Source organism: Colletotrichum jinshuiense, chromosome 5 (assembly GCF_051148585.1).
Source record: "Colletotrichum jinshuiense chromosome 5, complete sequence".
NCBI lineage: Eukaryota > Fungi > Ascomycota > Sordariomycetes > Glomerellales > Glomerellaceae > Colletotrichum > Colletotrichum jinshuiense.
Window position 1 is genome coordinate 535,625 of NC_139312.1, and position 16,225 is coordinate 551,849.

Below are 16,225 nucleotides of genomic sequence, written 5' to 3' on the forward strand. Positions count from 1 at the left end.
GAAGTCGAGCTACAAGTTCATGTATCTAGCTGAAATTATTTTGGTACCCCTGTATCAATAATTTTACAAGAAAGTAAGAGTAAATAGGAGAGACTCTATTGCCTCAATTACCATACTTTAATTCCCTCAAGCCAGTGTATCCCTTGCGTGAGTTTCGTCAGCAGACGACCATCAAGGTGCGCGTAAGCTCGCAGAAGCGACCCGGGGGTTTAATCCTGTCCCAATGTGTATAATGATCTACCAGTCATCATAGAAACAAGGGAAATTTTCTCCGGAACCCACCCACGTGGGTGCCCTTGGCATCGCCGCCGAGCCGAAAGCTTGTTTCTTCCTCTTCCTCCACTCCCTTCAACCTCCACCGACAATCCACATAAGCAACGCCACTTCACGGCATTTAGTACTTAACCATGCATCGCCCCCGTTGGTTTGAGTGTCGCTTATGACATCTGTGTAGGCATATGCTCCCTGACTCCCTGATTTTAACTTGGTTTTTCTCACGCCTTGAGTGAGGAAAAAATATCCTTTCCCAAGGGACGCGTTCTAAGATGAAACTAGTTGCGAAATGTACGGTAGAGATTTCTAGAGTCGTGCGTAGTAGATCACACCCCAGAGTGAGAGTACAAGAACAGAACCAGAAGGCACTTGAATGCTCTTTTCGATTGGGTCTTAAGGAAACAAGGAACACGTTATTTTAGGAAGAATAATTCTTAGAAATACTAGTCGCGTGAAAGACTTTGAGAGAAGCCTTTGTCAGAGGTATTGTCAAGCAGAGTGGAGGGCGCAGTATCTTCGTATTCGTAGTTAGGTAGTAGGTAAGACTATTGCTGGACGCTGCCCTCTTGGATTGCCTTGGGGGCAATCCAAGCTTCTTATACTTGCACGGCCATACTTACCCCTTGCAATCTCAACCCTAGATCCTTGCGCCTACACTGATCGCTCCTCTATATGCCCTTGAGGTCTAGGTGCCTTTCAACCTTTAAGCGGCATGCCTAGACCTTTGAGCGGCATGCCTAGAGAGTGGAGATAAACGGCGCAGTGAGAAGCCAGTAAGATAATTTTAAAGAAAAGAGACTGCCAGAAATTTAATCTTGGTGAACATAAAGTACGTTAATTTTCAATCCTTCGGGTTGTCTTAATCGGCCATTGCTCTTGTACCTGGAGTTGGCAAAATCCCAGTCACGTGGATCGAACTAGACATCATACAAACTCGAGGACTCACACTTCACGCAATATTTGAGAAGAGTATCTCTGATAAGCCCTTACAGTAACGCCGTGAAAATTTGCCTAGCATTGTTCATTTTATCCAGCGTTCTGGGTTACATCTGTAGGGACGGATGCATACTTGCTGCCTTATTTCTTGCCTTCAGCACCAGGAGTAAGGCCTCCTTCAAAACGGCATCATCGACTTAATAGCACCGCTGCTATGTGATGACGGTAAAAGTTGTGATTGGGAAACGGGGGATAAATCTCGTGGAGGTGCTTGCGAGAAGGCGCTTGATGGCGTCGTTTGGCTCTTACGCAGCAGGCACCGCGGTGACGTGTGTAAGTCCTCCATCACAGAATGTCATAGACTGACATCGAAGAGCGACAAGCCTTGACCACTATCAGGAGTGAAAGCGACAGGTTATTAATGTCTATGGTAAACGACACAATGACGTTGATACATGAGTTTGATCGTTTAGTGATGAGTGATGTCTCGGGTTGGCATGATGATTTCGGCGCCGAAGACCGCCACAATAACCCTCGTGCTGCATGCTTGGTAACACCATGCATCGCAACTAGCTGATCCGCCAACGGCTGTTTGTTCTGTTCCTCGGAGAGATCAATTGGGCCGTCTGTATGTATTTGGGGACGCCCGGGCCGGCCCAAAACTTGGCCGTCCCTAATTGGCGTGGGTCTTGTCGATTAGTGAACGATGGGATCATAGGCTCGTGCCCTCGGTATTTTTCTGATCAGTAAACACTCCAAAGTGGGAACAGTCCGAGACAACCTTACTAATCCGTCCTAATAGTTTCAATTTGCAAATGTGTCCAAAATACCAGTTCGTATTTTCATGCTTTTTGTTGTTCTTTCACAATACTATGTTCTGAGAGCGTCCGAGGTAGCCTCAGAAGGCAAATGGGTGAACGCGTCGCTCCTACGAGCCCAGAATGATGGTGTGTGTAAGAAGCACACACTCCCTCTCAGATGCACTAGTGTATGATTGGTTGGTCGGGGGTTTCTCTAACTGCAGTAATCCAAGCCTGCACGGGAACCACCCGCCCTCGATCTAATTCAAGATCCGTGCCATCAATACTGCTTGATTCAACGACGAGATGGGAATGAGACAAGACAATTTAGCTAAACTACAATGAGCCTTGAAAGTCCCGTCCGGAACGGAAAGTGAAAGTATCTATCGAGAGTATTGCATGAAAGCCCGCCTTGCCAAGGCAGCAACCTGACATTGTCGTCCTGAATATCCTAGCTGGTGTTACCTTACTACTACGGCTGTCAAGTAAGTGACATGCAGACTGCATGGTGCATAATGTTTCTACCATGCACCTATCTTCAAAGCTTCGGTTCAGAGATGGCCACTGATTATGAATCCGCCCGTACGCTAATTTCGGCGCCGGGTAGCACGGTTCATGTCTCCACGCCTCTTCGACAATAGGGTTTGGGGTCTTCGATGTGCCAAGTGCGAGGGGATAACCCGCATTTGTCAGGTTAATGGCACCATTGAGCCATAAACCATTATTTAAGACATCATCTCCCACCTGGTATCATCTCTCGGAAGCATTCTCATCACATTCAGAAATCACAAACAGCATACATCATAAAGACCTCGTTCAGCAACTCATCTTGATCACCTTCTCTTCAAACACACATCCTGAAACATGTCTTCCGGCCTGACCTACCTCATCACCGGTGCCAACCGCGGCATCGGAAAGGGCTACGTCTCTCTCCTCCTCCAGAGGCCCTCCACAACCATCGTCGCCGGCGTCCGCGATCCTTCCCACGACTCTTCCAAGGCGCTCACCGAGCTTCCCAAGGCCGATGGCTCGAAGGTCATCCTCGTCAAGATTGACTCAGCGGTCGAGTCCGACCCTGCCACCGCCATTGAGACCATCCAGAAAGACCATGGCATCACCTCCCTCGACATCGTCATCGCCAACGCCGGCATCTCGCACTCCTCCACCCGGTCGCGCGAAATCCAGCACGAGTCGGCGCTGAACCACTTCGCCATCAACTCCGTCGCCCCCCTGATCCTCCTGAACGCCGCCGCGCCCCTGCTCAAGGCCAGCAAGACCGGCAACCCCATCTTCGTCGGCATCTCGTCGCTCATCGGCAGCAACGGCGCGCAGGAGATGCTGGCCGGGCTTCCCGGGTTCACCAGCCCCTACGGCGCCAGCAAGGCCGCGCTGAACTGGTTCGTGCGCAGGCTGCACTTTGAGGAGCCGTGGTTGACCAGCTTCGTGTTCCACCCTGGTCTGGTCGAGACGGACATGGCGGCCGGCCTGGCCAGCAAGTCTGGGGTTGATCTCAAGACCCTCGGTGCCATCACTGTGAAGGAGAGTATCGATGGCATGATCTCGACGATTGATAAGGCTACCAAGGAGATCAGTGGCACGTTCCAGAACTACGATGGCACTGTTTTGCCGTGGTAGTTGGCATGATGTACGGGAGGTCACGCCTTTCTTGAATGTTGAGCTTAAACCTTTATGAGATCCTTGCCAGATCTGTCTATTATAGAAATTTTCTTTAGTGCCCTTATGACGAATTTGACTCTTTTCACATACAACTTGACCGATTGCCAGGGTATTACTCTTGATCGTGGGTTTGGCTAGCGTACTATTGTCGGGCTGCCAAACTGTGACAAGCTGACAGACATCTGTTCATGATAAGAGGTTTCCAGATTACTATTGATAACTAATCAAAACACATCGCTTGGATTTCATCAACCGTGAATCCTTTGTCTTGTGCATGGAACGCTTAGAGAGTCTCCTCAATGCGACGCTTGCACTTCCCCTTGCCGCCGTAAAACTCATCCACCCAAGTCTTGATCTGTTCAATCTCGGCGGTGATGACCGCCTTCATGTCTGCATTGGCGTCGCCGTTTCTGACGAGCAAGTCGTTGCAATGGCGGCCGCCGGGAATGAGGTGCACCGGAGCGCCCGGGCGGGACTGGAGCGGGCCGCCGGGACGGAACTCGCTTGACACGGAGGCGGAGCGCCAGGGGTCAAATTCACTAGGATACCTCGCGTCAGTCCAGAAGTCCCCATTTTGCAAGCTATAGCCTAGAATTTTTAGGTTTTGACTCACCCGTTTGACCACACCAAGCGGGTCGTGTTAGTGAAGTGCCATCCGCCGGTTTCCTTGTTCAGGTCCACTTCGGTCTTGCCATTGTTGGACGCGTACGTGAACTCTCCCTGCTTAGGGAAGAAGAGATCGCATTGGCGCTGGTAGTACTCGGGAGTAACGAAGCGCGAGACGATCGAAGCACGGTCCTTGGGGGCACCCCTATTTTAAGTCAGCACAACCGTCGTCCGTTTCTGTTTACGCGCATCAGGTTTCAACTTACGTTTGCCAGTAAAAGAAGGGCTCGTTGCACAACATCCAGTACCATGTGCGACCAAACTGGTTGTCGGCAGTCCAGTCGGTGTAGATGGGGCTCGTCTCGTTGAACGAATCGAAGCAAGCCACATTCAGGGGGTCCTGCCACTCAGCGACGCCATAGGACGCACAAGCTATGCCACAGTCAGTCTTTGTTAGAGCTATATGGCTTCGTGGTATTTGCACTTACTGCCTGGGAGGTACTCGGAGCTCCACCACTTGGCATAGTTGTCGAGCGCCTTCGGAAGACCAACGCCGTCCGCGCTGGGAGCGGAGAAGTTGCCCGTGGCGCCCTCAACTGCATCGCACATTGCGTAGAAAGCCGAGTAGCCAGAGTACAGCTGGATGGACTGCCAGTAGCCAAGAGGTCCGATGAGAGCACTGAATACTGTGAGACGGGGAATACCTCTTTTCATACACGGGCCGACTTACGAGGCGAAATCATCGTTGTGGGCCACATCTTGCAGGCCGAACTTCTGCTTGAGCGAGTACACCTCATCTTCACTGCCGTTGATGAGGACGTTGTCGACGTGGTCGATCATGCGCTCGAAATCCCGGCTGCAGTTCTGCGGCATGCCCTTCTGGATCGGGTAGAAGTAGCTCCAGTAGTCGTAGACCGCCTCGACGGGGCCGCTGCTGGAGTGGTAGGCCCAGATAGTTCCCGGGGCCAGCTTCGCGATGGCTGCGGCGAGATAGCCGGAGTAGGAACCACCGGTATACACCCAAGGCTATATTTTAATCAAGGTAAGCTTTGAAGTCCTGGGACACAGAGACGGGGCTGATGCTTACAGCCTGGGGCGCGTTGCTGCTGCTATTTGTGTCGAAGGGCAGCTCGAGGTTGCGGGCTATGTTGACGAAGTCAAGAACAGCGTTTTTCACGGTGTGCTGCTGGAGGTTCTTGGTGTCCTGAAGCGCGTATGGCAAGGAAGTTCCCCAGTTACGGTCTGTACATCGTTAGTCCAACGCATCCTTCGTGTTAGTGCTAGCAGTGATTCCTACGTTCAACCATGACAACGGCACCTCCGATCGCCTTGGCTATGTTTCCCGTGAGGGCGCGATCCGTGAGGTATCCACTGTACGCCTCGGCAGCAACTTCACCAGGCGTGAAGAGCACAATCTACAAACCAATTAGTTTAGATGTAGCCAATTTGGTCCAGGGGAGTAGTACCGGCGAGCCAGGTCCTTTCCAGTAGGTGGCGTTCCACCAGTACCGCTGTTGAAAGGTTCCCAGTTCCGGGGCATTGTGATCGATGAGCTGCTCAAAGAACCCGGCCTCACGCTTGGAAAGGATTCCCTCGCCATCTTCGGCGCTCAGAGGAGGTTGGATGGGTTGGAAGGCAAAGTGAGCCTGGACCGCCGTCAGGCAGCCGAGCAGGGCGAGTGAGACTCTCATGGTGACAGAGTTGCTGGGTTCTAAAGGGTCAAGAAGGAGTTTACACCACAGGACGACTGCCTCGCAACTTCGTCAACCACGCAGGAACAGCTTCATAAACAGCGCCGCGGGGGAGGCGTTATCTTTTAAGGGCCGCATGTTTACATGGGTCTGTCTAGATCGCAGACCCATACCTCCCGATCGGCGCAAGATTCATGGTCGGTACGGTTCAATAGGTCAGATATGCAATGTTTATGCAGCAGACATGCATCACGTCGCCAACATCGACGGCATGCATCCCATGTTGCAACAGTCGGCAGGAACAAGCTTTCCAAGCGTTGACGGGAAAGGTGTTAGCTGCGACTTGGGTCCCGGTGTCGCACGGGGACAAGGGATCGGCCTCCAGGGCCAGGCCAAGCAAGGGTGGAGGGGTTGCATAACGATTGAGCACAGGGCGACGGTGGTTTCGATAGTCATTTGGGAATAATGAAATGCGGTTGCGTGGGCCGATAAATTAACCAGAAGCGGAAGGTGAGCTTTCGACATGGCGGTGGCCCCAGATCGGGTGCCACGCATCGGCAGTCCGGCAGGAACTTATGTCTACAGTCCATGGACCGACTTGCGACAACGGGAAGGTGATTTATAACCGGGACGGAAGTTGGCGTTGATTCTGAATCGGTTCGCTTCTAGTGCCTCGGAACTATGTGTTTTCTGAGTCGGGGCGTGAAAGAGGGGTTTGTTAGGATGAAGGAAATGGCTGGGAATACTGAAGCGTTGCATTCTATTCGAGAGACATCGAGGAGTGGAGAAGAGTGATTGTAGATCATTCGCTAACAGGCAAAAGTTGAGGAGTTGTTGGTGGTACGGACTGCCCAAGACTGAATGGCCTAAACTTGCACTCCTCATCTGTATGCTGCTTCTTTTTTAGAACCCCTAGGCTGTAACGATGATATCCGTAAAGTTCGGGATATGTCGCTCATATTTAACCAGAAATATTAGTAGCTGTAAAACGCCGCGTTGAAACCTCACATTTAACGAGTTCGGTGATTGTCATGACTCAATATTCCCTTCCAGGATGCACCAAAGGGACTTTTATCTTCAGCAATCGAGATAGTGAATTTCCTTGGACTCTTGGGGGGGAAAAACGCCGATAATTAAGAATTAAAAATAAAATAAAGCCATCAAAAGAAGAAAAGAGAGGCCCGTCAGCCCGCACATAATCTTGCTTGCATCTAGCTTATCGCACCAAGCAGCCTTTGCTTGGGCAGTGTACTATCCATGGTTGCTGCAGTGAGTTAGAGACGTAAAATCGGTGCGGTTGTGTTGTTGCCCCCAGAGCCAACTCTTGCGACCGTGCACTGTAGCGGTTGAGGCCGGCCAATCAAATCGCCCAAGAGGTAATCAACCATTTTCTGGCCTCACAATCCAGGCGGCACTGGAATTACCGTCGGGAAGCTCCACAGTCCAATCCAAAGCTCCGACGACATTTCAAGATCCAGATCCCAATTGACCAACGACGACCGTACTATTCGCCCTTCACAGACCCCAATTGCCGTCACAATGGCCGGAGACTCAGCACCCAGGGGTTCGGACTCCTCGCCCCCATGACGTCGGACCCCGAAATGGCTGACATCCCTTCCAGAAGCGACCCGCGAGGAGATGCGGGATGCGAAGCTCCCCCTCGCCTACCGCGACAGCTGCGCCCACCTCCTCATCCCTCTCAACCGCTGCCGCTCCGACTCGTTCTACCTCCCGTGGAAGTGCAATGTTCGTCCCCCTCCCCTCGCCTTGTCCGTCCCGGCTCGCGGCGCCGCGCCCCGGCCGCCTCTCCCGATCACCCGAGCCTTTTTCGCTAACGCAGGAAACCTTTGCTCCGAAACAGGACGAGCGCCACAGCTACGAGAAGTGCCAATACGACGAGTTCAAGAAGCGTGTCGCCAAGATGAACGAGCTGCGCGCGGAGAAGGGTACGAGAAGCAACTAGAGTGGTGGACGACGAACGGCCCGGGGCGGCGCGCGTCTGTGTACATAACCTGTTATTTGAGGGCCAGGGCAAAAAGGGCAAAAGGATTTGGTCTTGCCGCGTGGGTCATAAATCGAGCCGAATTCACGTCACTGCGATTCCAACCGTACCTGCCATGTCACGAATGCTGCGTTTGTGGTTCCATGGCTTCGGGGCACGGGCATCATCAACCATCAGGAGAAGAAAATATCACCAGTACGCAGGGGCTCTGGTTGAGTGAGGTTTGGTAGGCCACTTGGGAGAGCCCCTGTTATCAATATCTCGGGAAAGGCGAATTCAGGCACCTGGCAGGCTGGTCGATCGCATCGGCCAACTAACTTTGCGCTGCATCGAATGCCAGTGTTTCGATGACCAACCATTGTGTCTATGCTTTTACTTCACTCACGACAAGGGAACAGATAAAATACGCTTCTAATGTAACTGAAATTGGATTGGCTGCGCTAGGTTTCCAGGTCCGGCGTATATCCGGTCGAGAATCAATGTACCTTGACCCGATCCAAATAGTCCAGCAGCCGCTTTTTGATCGCAACGCCCAACACCTTGGACGTTTCGGGTTCGACGATGATGATACACCTAGGTCCCAGCTTTCCAAACATCTCGAGGACATACTCCATGGGCGCCTCGGCACTGACCGTCAACGGTGTACGATCAACCAAATCCGCCATCACCCCTATCCGTACGTCGATCTCGTCAGCCTCGCTCTCAACCTGCAGAGCATACTCCAACTCTACTTCTGGCAAGTATCCAAACAGAAGTCCCGCATCGTTTACCAGTACGAGACCCGCGTCCATCAGCCCTCTAGCCTTCAACTTTTGCAGCTTCTCTGCCATTGTGTCCCTTCGCACACGATAGTCCTTGCCCGTGTGCAGTGTAATCTCCTCCATTGTCCCGTCTGGCGGGATCAACTCACGGGCAGTGGCCTCTCGATGCCGTACGACTTCGTGGGCCTGCTCAGCGTCAAGGAACGGATGGCCCAGCAAATGCTGTGAGAGATCATACACCGATTCCACCGAAATCGCGTCCGCAACCCATTTGGCGGTGAGGATGGCACACATGAAGGCAGGCACGTACGTCACCTCGCCCGTCAGCTCGAACATGATGACGGCCAAACTCACCGTCATCCTGCTCACGCCGGCGAGGAAGGCCGCTGCACCGACCATGGCGAAGATGCCAGGCGATATCCCCCCGACAAATTGGCCGACCAGCCGCCCAAACAGGGCACCGCCGTCGAGAGCGGGAATGATTATGCCCGACGGAACTTTGCACCCGAAGGTGATGATTGTCAGCAGGAGCTTCACCGCCGTGCCCGCTGCCAGCCGCAACATATACCCCGTTCTCTCGCTCTTCTCTTCTTGCTCGCAGATCCACTGGCCTCTTGGCTGCTTGCAGTCAACCAGCAGTCTCGAGAGCGCCACATCCCCGGTGTCGCGGATGAGAACGTTGGGATACTGCAGCAGCGCAGTGACCAAGACGACACCGCACAGCTCCAGGACCGGGTGCCTTTTAATGACATCGTACTTGCGGAAGTGTTTCGACCAGAGAAAATTGGCCTGGCAGAAGACGCCACCAAAGAGGCCGCCACACAGCCCCAGGAACACGAAGACGAGGTAGTGTACGGGATCGTAGTCGACGCCGTAGTTCGTCTCGAAGAGAACCAGCTTGCCGGTCCCCGTGGGGTTGAGAGCTTTCAGCGCAATGGCCGCGATGAGGGAGCAGAGGAACGCTCGCCATAGGACACGGCGCGGGAAGTATGTGCTGATTTCCTACCAGGCCAGGTGTCAGTCTCTTAATGACAGTCAACCGGGGGTGCCCCCCCGGGGCGCAAAAGCATACCTCGTAACTGAAAAGCACGCCGCCGATCGGCGCGCCAAAGGCAACCGACAGGCCGGAAGAGCACGCCACGCTCAGCATCTCCCGCATCTTGCGCGGGTTGTCGCGGTACTTTGGGAACCAGCCGGCCACCAACCACCCCACGCACGTCGAGATGTGCACGAACGGGCCCTCCTTGCCCAGGCACATGCCCGTCGAGACGGCAAACGTCGCGCCCACGGCCTTAACGAGCAGCACCTTGAGGTCCAGAAAGTGCGGTATCACAAACCCCGAGAGGATCGTCTTGATCTCGGGGATGCCGCTGCCGGCGGCCATGTACATCGTCTTGCCCTCCGCCACGGTCCCCGTCGCGGCCGCGTCCGCGTCCCCGGCGTCGACGGCCGGCAGGGACGTCTTGGTGGCCATGGTTACGTTGCCCGCGACGGCGCCGAAGAGGAGGGCGAAGAGGACGTAGACGGCGTAGCTGGCGGCGTACCCCCCCTCCGACCCCTCCTCGACCCAGGGGCGCCACGCCTCGCATGTTTCCGTCTCGGGCACGCCCCAGCAGCACCGTCCGCGGTCGAGGAATACGCTGGTACTGCAGCGCCCCTCCTTCCAGTCGCTCACCGTCGCCACGGAGACGTCGACGGCGAAGGCGACGAGCGCCGTCAGCGCGCCGACCACGGCTGCGGCGATCCAGCCCTGACTCTGGTCGAACCAACGCGCCACGCGGCCGCGGAAGCCGCGCCGGGCGTGCAGACGCCGCGCGCGCGCCGAGTCCTTGGTCAGGTCGCGGAGCCAGTCGATAGTGGCGTAGTCGTTGTAAGGCAGGCGGTCGCCCAGAGACGGCGACCGGCCCAGGGCCAGGTCGGCCTTGGAGAGGGAGAAGGCGACCGACGACCGCGGCGGGGCCGGGCCGGAGAGCCCACTTTGCGAGGCCGGGAGGAGGGGGCTCGTCTCGCTGGGCTGGGAGCTATCGGACGTCATCATTCTTTTTTTTCTTTCTATCCGCTTGGCGGCTACGGGACGCCCTTATCTGGTCACCTATGAAGGGCAAATTGGGGCGGGCACAGCATGTGTTATTTATATTTATGTATACGCTCGAATGGCACGGGACGCCTCTATCTGGGATCTTTTCCTCCTTTTCCATTTCCTGCGGACGCCAGGCCTCGGCCGCGGAGAACCTGATCTGCGCCGCTGCGCAGGCGGTGAAAATGCTTCATGATTGCCGAGATAGGGAGGGCGGGCGCGTGTGTGTGGGAGATAAGGTCTCGGGATGCTCATTAGCTCGGCGCCCCTGTGTCCAGCTAAAGCTGACGGCGTTGCCGCCGGGGGGTTTTTTTTTTTTTTTTTTTTTTGGAGGAGGCGGTTTGGTGGTGGTGGTGGTCATGCGCCTCCCGCACCCTCCCTTTCCCCCCTTCTCCGCCCCAACTTCGTACCAAACGAAACGTCGCCCGGAAACCCTTCAACCGCGGCAGGGGATCGACGCCCGCGTTGGTTCGTCGTCTCCGCGGAACCGCCCATACAGCTTAACATCACGCGCAAGCCCAGAAAAGGCGAGGGGTGAGACGGAGAGGAGCTGGGACGGCGGCATGTTTTGGCTATTAGGAGAGCTGTTATGGCACTTGTGTTTGTTCACCCAGGATGCGGGCCGAGATGGGGAGGGGGGGGGGGGGGGGGGGGGGACGAAACTACCACGGTGCTACGCCGCAACTCCTTTTGGGGTGATTTTTTTATATTATTTGATTTTTTGCTCGGGGTGAAGCATGCTAATGGGGTATCTAGTCTAGGGGTACAGCGAAATAAGAAAACGTCCTGTCGAGGAGACCAAGCGTGTGTTGGGAACGCCAATTTTGGGGGGGTTTTGTCGAGTGAATGTGCCATGTGTGTGTGTGTGTGTGTGTGTGTGTGTGTGTGTGTGTGTCGCCTGATTCCATTCCGTTACTCCCAGCATTAAACCTACGCCTTTCAAGTGCCAGCACCTTTTTGGACATATTACTTCGTAGACCCGATATTACACGATCTCTTATTCCTAGCTCCGTATACTCCGCAATCTCTCTCAGGCAATACATGGCGACCTCCTCAGCGGTTGTAAGGGGGCGGCGGACCGCTTTAGCACGCGACCTTGACCATCGGCTCCCAGGGCCGCGCCGTGTTCCAGAGGTACGTCTCCGGGGGCATGCCGTCGTCCGAGGACAGCAGGTACTTGACGTACATGGGCGGGACGACGGAGGGGAGCGGCGCGAAGACGTCCTTCTTGACGCCCTCGTCGTCGTCGTCCGTCATGTCAAAGTCAAAGTCGTAGTCGTAGTCGTAGCTCAGGTCGAAGCCGAGGTCGAAGTGGAAGTTGTAGTAAAAGTCGCAGACGTCGTCGTCGTCGACGACGACGTCGGCGAGCTTCTCGTCCAGCACGTCGGCGGCGCTCGCCAGGCTCGACATGAAGGCGTCGACGCTGTCCTGGTACACGCCCGGCTGGGCGAGGTGGAAGTCGTTGACCACGACCTGGAAGCGGACCGACTGGATGTCGATGACGACGCGGTCGACCATGGCGGGGAAGCCGTAGGTGCAGCCGCTGCTCAGGGTCCAGGACTCGCGGCGGCGGTCGCCGTTGCTGTTGCCGTCGTAGCTGACGGCGGTGCCCGTGTCCGAGGTGTCGCGGAGGATGAGGCGCTTCTCGGCGTCAAAGGTGATGTGGCAGTGGGCGGGGCCGATGCCCGGGAGCTTGGGGAGGACGATGTCGCTGGCGTTCGGGTCTGTTCCGAGGACAAAGCCCAGGTGGTTTTTGGGAGGGTTGGTGAAGGACAGCTCGAGGGCTGGGCGGGATGTGGTGGGCTGTTGGCCGGGGGCCTGTGTCTTGGAGAGGACCGAGGGGTCGATGGTGGTGGACGTGGTGCTTGGGTTTGGTGTTTGGATAATGGGGTCGTAGGATGAGGGGATCGCGTCGACTCGCCGGGCGATGTTTTGGGACATGCGGACGGTCTCCAGGGCGGGCTGGTTGGTGGAGGAGGGGAGCAACCAGGCGATTACGTTTGGGGTCTCCATGTTGGGGATATGTGTGTGTTTGAAAGTCGAAATGCTGAAAAGGGCAAAGTCGCAACGCTGGTGAAGTGAAGTTGAAGCTATCAACGTGAAGCTCGAGGCTGGGCAGCGAAAGTGGGTTTAAAAAACCAAGGATTAAATGAACGGGATGAGCAAGGTGTTGTATGTTATCGCTCAGTCTTGACGCCGAAGCTTTCCGGAGGCCCCTGTGAATGAATGTTGTCTTGTAGATTTGACTGGTGGTTCTGATGTCTGGAAAATCAAGAAAAAGAAGTGGTAAGACTGGGAAGTCACTTGATCTTCTTATACCACGAGTGAGAGTGAGCCAGTTGGCGATGTTTTCGTATCCCGGCTGCATGGGCCTCCACTGGATGAGGGCAGCGTGTTGGCCACAACAAGACAAGTCAACGACAACCACTAGGCTGTCGGATGCATGGTGGGGACCGAACCAAAACAGAGGTAAACAAACGACCCCGGAAGAGCCTCTCGAATGATGCCTGACATTCGGCATGGAGCGAGTGAAACGGGAGGTGGAAGTGGTTGCAGCAGTGCGGGAGGTTCACGGCCAATGGTTCGCGCGCCACCGGCGCGGGCTGTTGGCATGGCATCTGGGGGCCAGAGGCGAGGTTTGAATGGCAAGAGTCGCGGTAGCGGTGCACCGATTGAGGAAAAAAATCAATCGAAACGCGCAAGGGTTTTGCTGCGGCTGTGACTCACTGACAGCACACATCTCCAGCGCGACGACACCAGCCAACGCCAACCGCCTGCCAGGTTTCCTGCGCGTGTCGTGTGGTTGTCATGGATGCGGCCGGGTGGAGGAGGGCATCAGCTTCCCGCAGGGGGAGAGAGAAGTCTCGAGAGGCCGAGACGAACGAGGGGATGCACTGATGCAGGAACCCGCGAGAGGGGGAGACGGGATGGATGGCCGTGGACGGGTTTTGTTTTATAAAACCCTTTGAGAACGTTCTATTCGATGTCGTCTGCACGTGAGGTTGTTGCACTCTTGTTGCGACGCAGGAGGCGGAATGTCCAACGAGGGATGCCTGTGATGGTATCCGTAATGCTGCCGGAGGAGTGGATAGAGCGCTGGGCAGTGGAGGAGCTGTGCAGCTAGCTGTGTGCAGCGCGCGGTTGATTTTTAATGCTGACTGAGAAATCCCGGGACTTTGAGCCAGCGGGCCATCTCATTGGCTGCTCAATTCCCGCTGCGGGAAGCACATTTCATAGTGCGATCCGATTTCCATGGCCCGTGGCTGCTGTACCGTACCGGTAATGCCGTCACTTGGGGCTTGCTCAACTGTCAGCGGTGCGTCTGTCTTAGAAGTGAAGATCAGAAAATAGAAAACAAAGCCAGCCGCCTCCGCCGTTGTTCTTGTTTTTCCTCTGTATGTCTAATGTTGATTAGAAGACAAAATCATAAATAAAAATTGCAGCCGAGCTTCGGAGTCGACGCTCCGACGTACATATTGATCGCTGATATTGGTGCTGGCGTTGGTGCTGATGGTAATTAAATATTTGCTTGCATTCCTGTAAAGCAGCGTGAGGTCCAACTTTCTGGATTAGCCGATGCCAGGATTTGATGATGTAATCCGTATCTACAACAGCAGGTATCCGTAGATAAGTTAATTCAACCCCGCCGAGAGCCACACCACACAGCAAACGCTCAGCGTGGAAGACAGCCGACCCCGCTAAAGAGACCCTGGAACCCGAGTCCAAGACAAGCGGAAAGGGAGCACCCCGCGCGCGGCGCTCTGACTGGAACCTCGGCGAAGGACGGTCGAGGGCCGACACTTGACTTGAGGGTTCGTTCCATGCAGCCCAAACGTGAAAAGCCTCCGGCGCACAGGTGCACCCGCACTGTCATCATCTGCCTGCATGACTAATTGGCCGCATTCCACCACCACCTCGCCCACCCACCGTTCGGAGCGGAACCGGTCGCCGATTTAATGTACTCGCCGCTCACGCCGCCATCCCGCCATTGCTTTACTCTCCCCCTCTCGTGACATCTGGCTTCTTCCCGTCAACATTCCCCATTACCTGCCCTGCGGATGACTGCCTTTTTGAATTGATCGCTTTGCCTGTCAATCCCATCAAGCCGACCCATCAATTCCCCACTCCCGCGACTCGCCATCACCCCCCGCCATGCCCGAGTTCCAAGGGAAGCCAGACGGCGCCGATGCGCCCAAGGACTGGCGCGAGGACACCGCCCAGCTCCCCTCCTTTTACTCGCCGAAAACGAAGCCTGTCGATGGCCCAGCCGACGACGCCTCGACTGCCGCGGCCACCGTGGCCGAAGACCTGAGCCTTTCCGACCCCGCCGCTTCCACAACAGCCGAAGACGATGCCGCCTCGACAACCTCAAACACCCAGTTCCCGCCGCCGTCTCTGCTCTCGCCCGCCTTCACACCGCCCGCCACCCCCGGCACATCAACACCCCTCAACGGCGAGGCCCCGCGCGGCGTCCCGGTCGACAGCACGGTGCCCTCGGGCGGGTGCGGGACCAAGCGACCCCGCCTCCTCGAGACGCTACCCGAGGTGCAGTGCATCGTACGAGCGCGCATCCCCACCGTCGCCGGCACCGAGATGTTCCTGCACCTGTACCAGAACAACGTCGACAACAAGGAGCACCTGGCCATTGTGTTTGGCCCGCATATCCGGAGTCGGTCGCTCGATGCGCCGCGCCCCGGAGAGACCGAGATGGACCGCATGATCCGCGGCGCATACACCGGCCGCCTGTTCCCCGGGCGCTCGACCAGTGGCATGCCCGGCGGCGTTGCCACCCCTGTAGGCGAGGAGCCGCCCGCCCAGCGCGGTGCGCCTCTCGTGCGAATTCATTCCGAGTGCTATACTGGTGAGACGGCCTGGTCCGCGCGATGCGACTGCGGCGAGCAGCTAGACGAGGCGGCCAGGCTGATGAGCCTGCCCGGCAACACCAACGGCGGTATCATTATCTACCTGCGCCAGGAGGGCCGTGGCATCGGCCTGGGTGAGAAGCTGAAGGCCTACAACCTCCAGGACCTCGGCTCGGACACGGTCGAGGCCAACCTGCTCCTGCGCCACCCCGCGGATGCCCGGAGTTATGGACTTGCGACGGCCATGCTGCTGGATTTGGGGCACCACGAGGTGCGCCTGCTTACAAACAACCCCGACAAGATCCGGGCTGTGGAAGGCCCGAATCGCGAGGTCAGGGTGACGGAGCGTGTTGCGATGGTGCCGCTCTCATGGAAGGGCAGAGGTGGATTCAGGAGCCAAGAGGTCGAGGGCTATCTCAAGACAAAGGTACGTCTACCCCCGGGACACCGCAGATGGCGCTGCAGCTAACAAAACGGCAGATTGAAAAGATGGGACACATGCTTGATATGGGCGGCATGCCCTCATGAAATCACTCGGTT

At 55.9% G+C, this 16,225-nt stretch overlaps 6 protein-coding genes across 6 annotated transcripts; 3 read left to right on the forward strand and 3 right to left on the reverse strand.

Moving 5' to 3' along the window:
* Window positions 1-2,873: 2,873 nt before the first annotated feature.
* On the forward strand, window positions 2,874-3,644 carry EsH8_V_000137 (SDR family oxidoreductase; the record flags this gene model as incomplete). The annotated part of the gene is made up of 1 exon (XM_083272653.1): window positions 2,874-3,644. The coding sequence occupies one exon, from the start codon at window positions 2,874-2,876 to the stop codon at window positions 3,642-3,644; it is 771 nt and encodes a 256-aa protein (XP_083125368.1).
* A 325-nt stretch (window positions 3,645-3,969) lies between these two features.
* On the reverse strand, window positions 3,970-5,983 carry EsH8_V_000138 (serine carboxypeptidase S28-domain-containing protein; the record flags this gene model as incomplete). Its single annotated transcript, XM_083272654.1, has 8 exons — window positions 3,970-4,225; window positions 4,300-4,497; window positions 4,559-4,724; window positions 4,781-4,971; window positions 5,023-5,318; window positions 5,380-5,534; window positions 5,590-5,707; window positions 5,759-5,983. The coding sequence occupies 8 exons, from the start codon at window positions 5,981-5,983 to the stop codon at window positions 3,970-3,972; spliced, it is 1,605 nt and encodes a 534-aa protein (XP_083125369.1).
* A 1,539-nt stretch (window positions 5,984-7,522) lies between these two features.
* EsH8_V_000139 (NADH-ubiquinone oxidoreductase B18 subunit-domain-containing protein) lies at window positions 7,523-7,946 on the forward strand (the record flags this gene model as incomplete). Its single annotated transcript, XM_083272655.1, has 3 exons — window positions 7,523-7,547; window positions 7,605-7,729; window positions 7,845-7,946. The coding sequence occupies 3 exons, from the start codon at window positions 7,523-7,525 to the stop codon at window positions 7,944-7,946; spliced, it is 252 nt and encodes an 83-aa protein (XP_083125370.1).
* Window positions 7,947-8,461: 515 nt separating this feature from the next.
* On the reverse strand, window positions 8,462-10,784 carry EsH8_V_000140 (chloride channel; the record flags this gene model as incomplete). The annotated part of the gene is made up of 2 exons (XM_083272656.1): window positions 8,462-9,748; window positions 9,819-10,784. The coding sequence occupies 2 exons, from the start codon at window positions 10,782-10,784 to the stop codon at window positions 8,462-8,464; spliced, it is 2,253 nt and encodes a 750-aa protein (XP_083125371.1).
* A 1,122-nt stretch (window positions 10,785-11,906) lies between these two features.
* On the reverse strand, window positions 11,907-12,836 carry EsH8_V_000141 (uncharacterized protein; the record flags this gene model as incomplete). The annotated part of the gene is made up of 1 exon (XM_083272657.1): window positions 11,907-12,836. The coding sequence occupies one exon, from the start codon at window positions 12,834-12,836 to the stop codon at window positions 11,907-11,909; it is 930 nt and encodes a 309-aa protein (XP_083125372.1).
* Window positions 12,837-14,975: 2,139 nt separating this feature from the next.
* On the forward strand, window positions 14,976-16,213 carry EsH8_V_000142 (GTP cyclohydrolase II; the record flags this gene model as incomplete). Its single annotated transcript, XM_083272658.1, has 2 exons — window positions 14,976-16,112; window positions 16,166-16,213. The coding sequence occupies 2 exons, from the start codon at window positions 14,976-14,978 to the stop codon at window positions 16,211-16,213; spliced, it is 1,185 nt and encodes a 394-aa protein (XP_083125373.1).
* Between the last annotated feature and the right edge of the window lie 12 nt (window positions 16,214-16,225).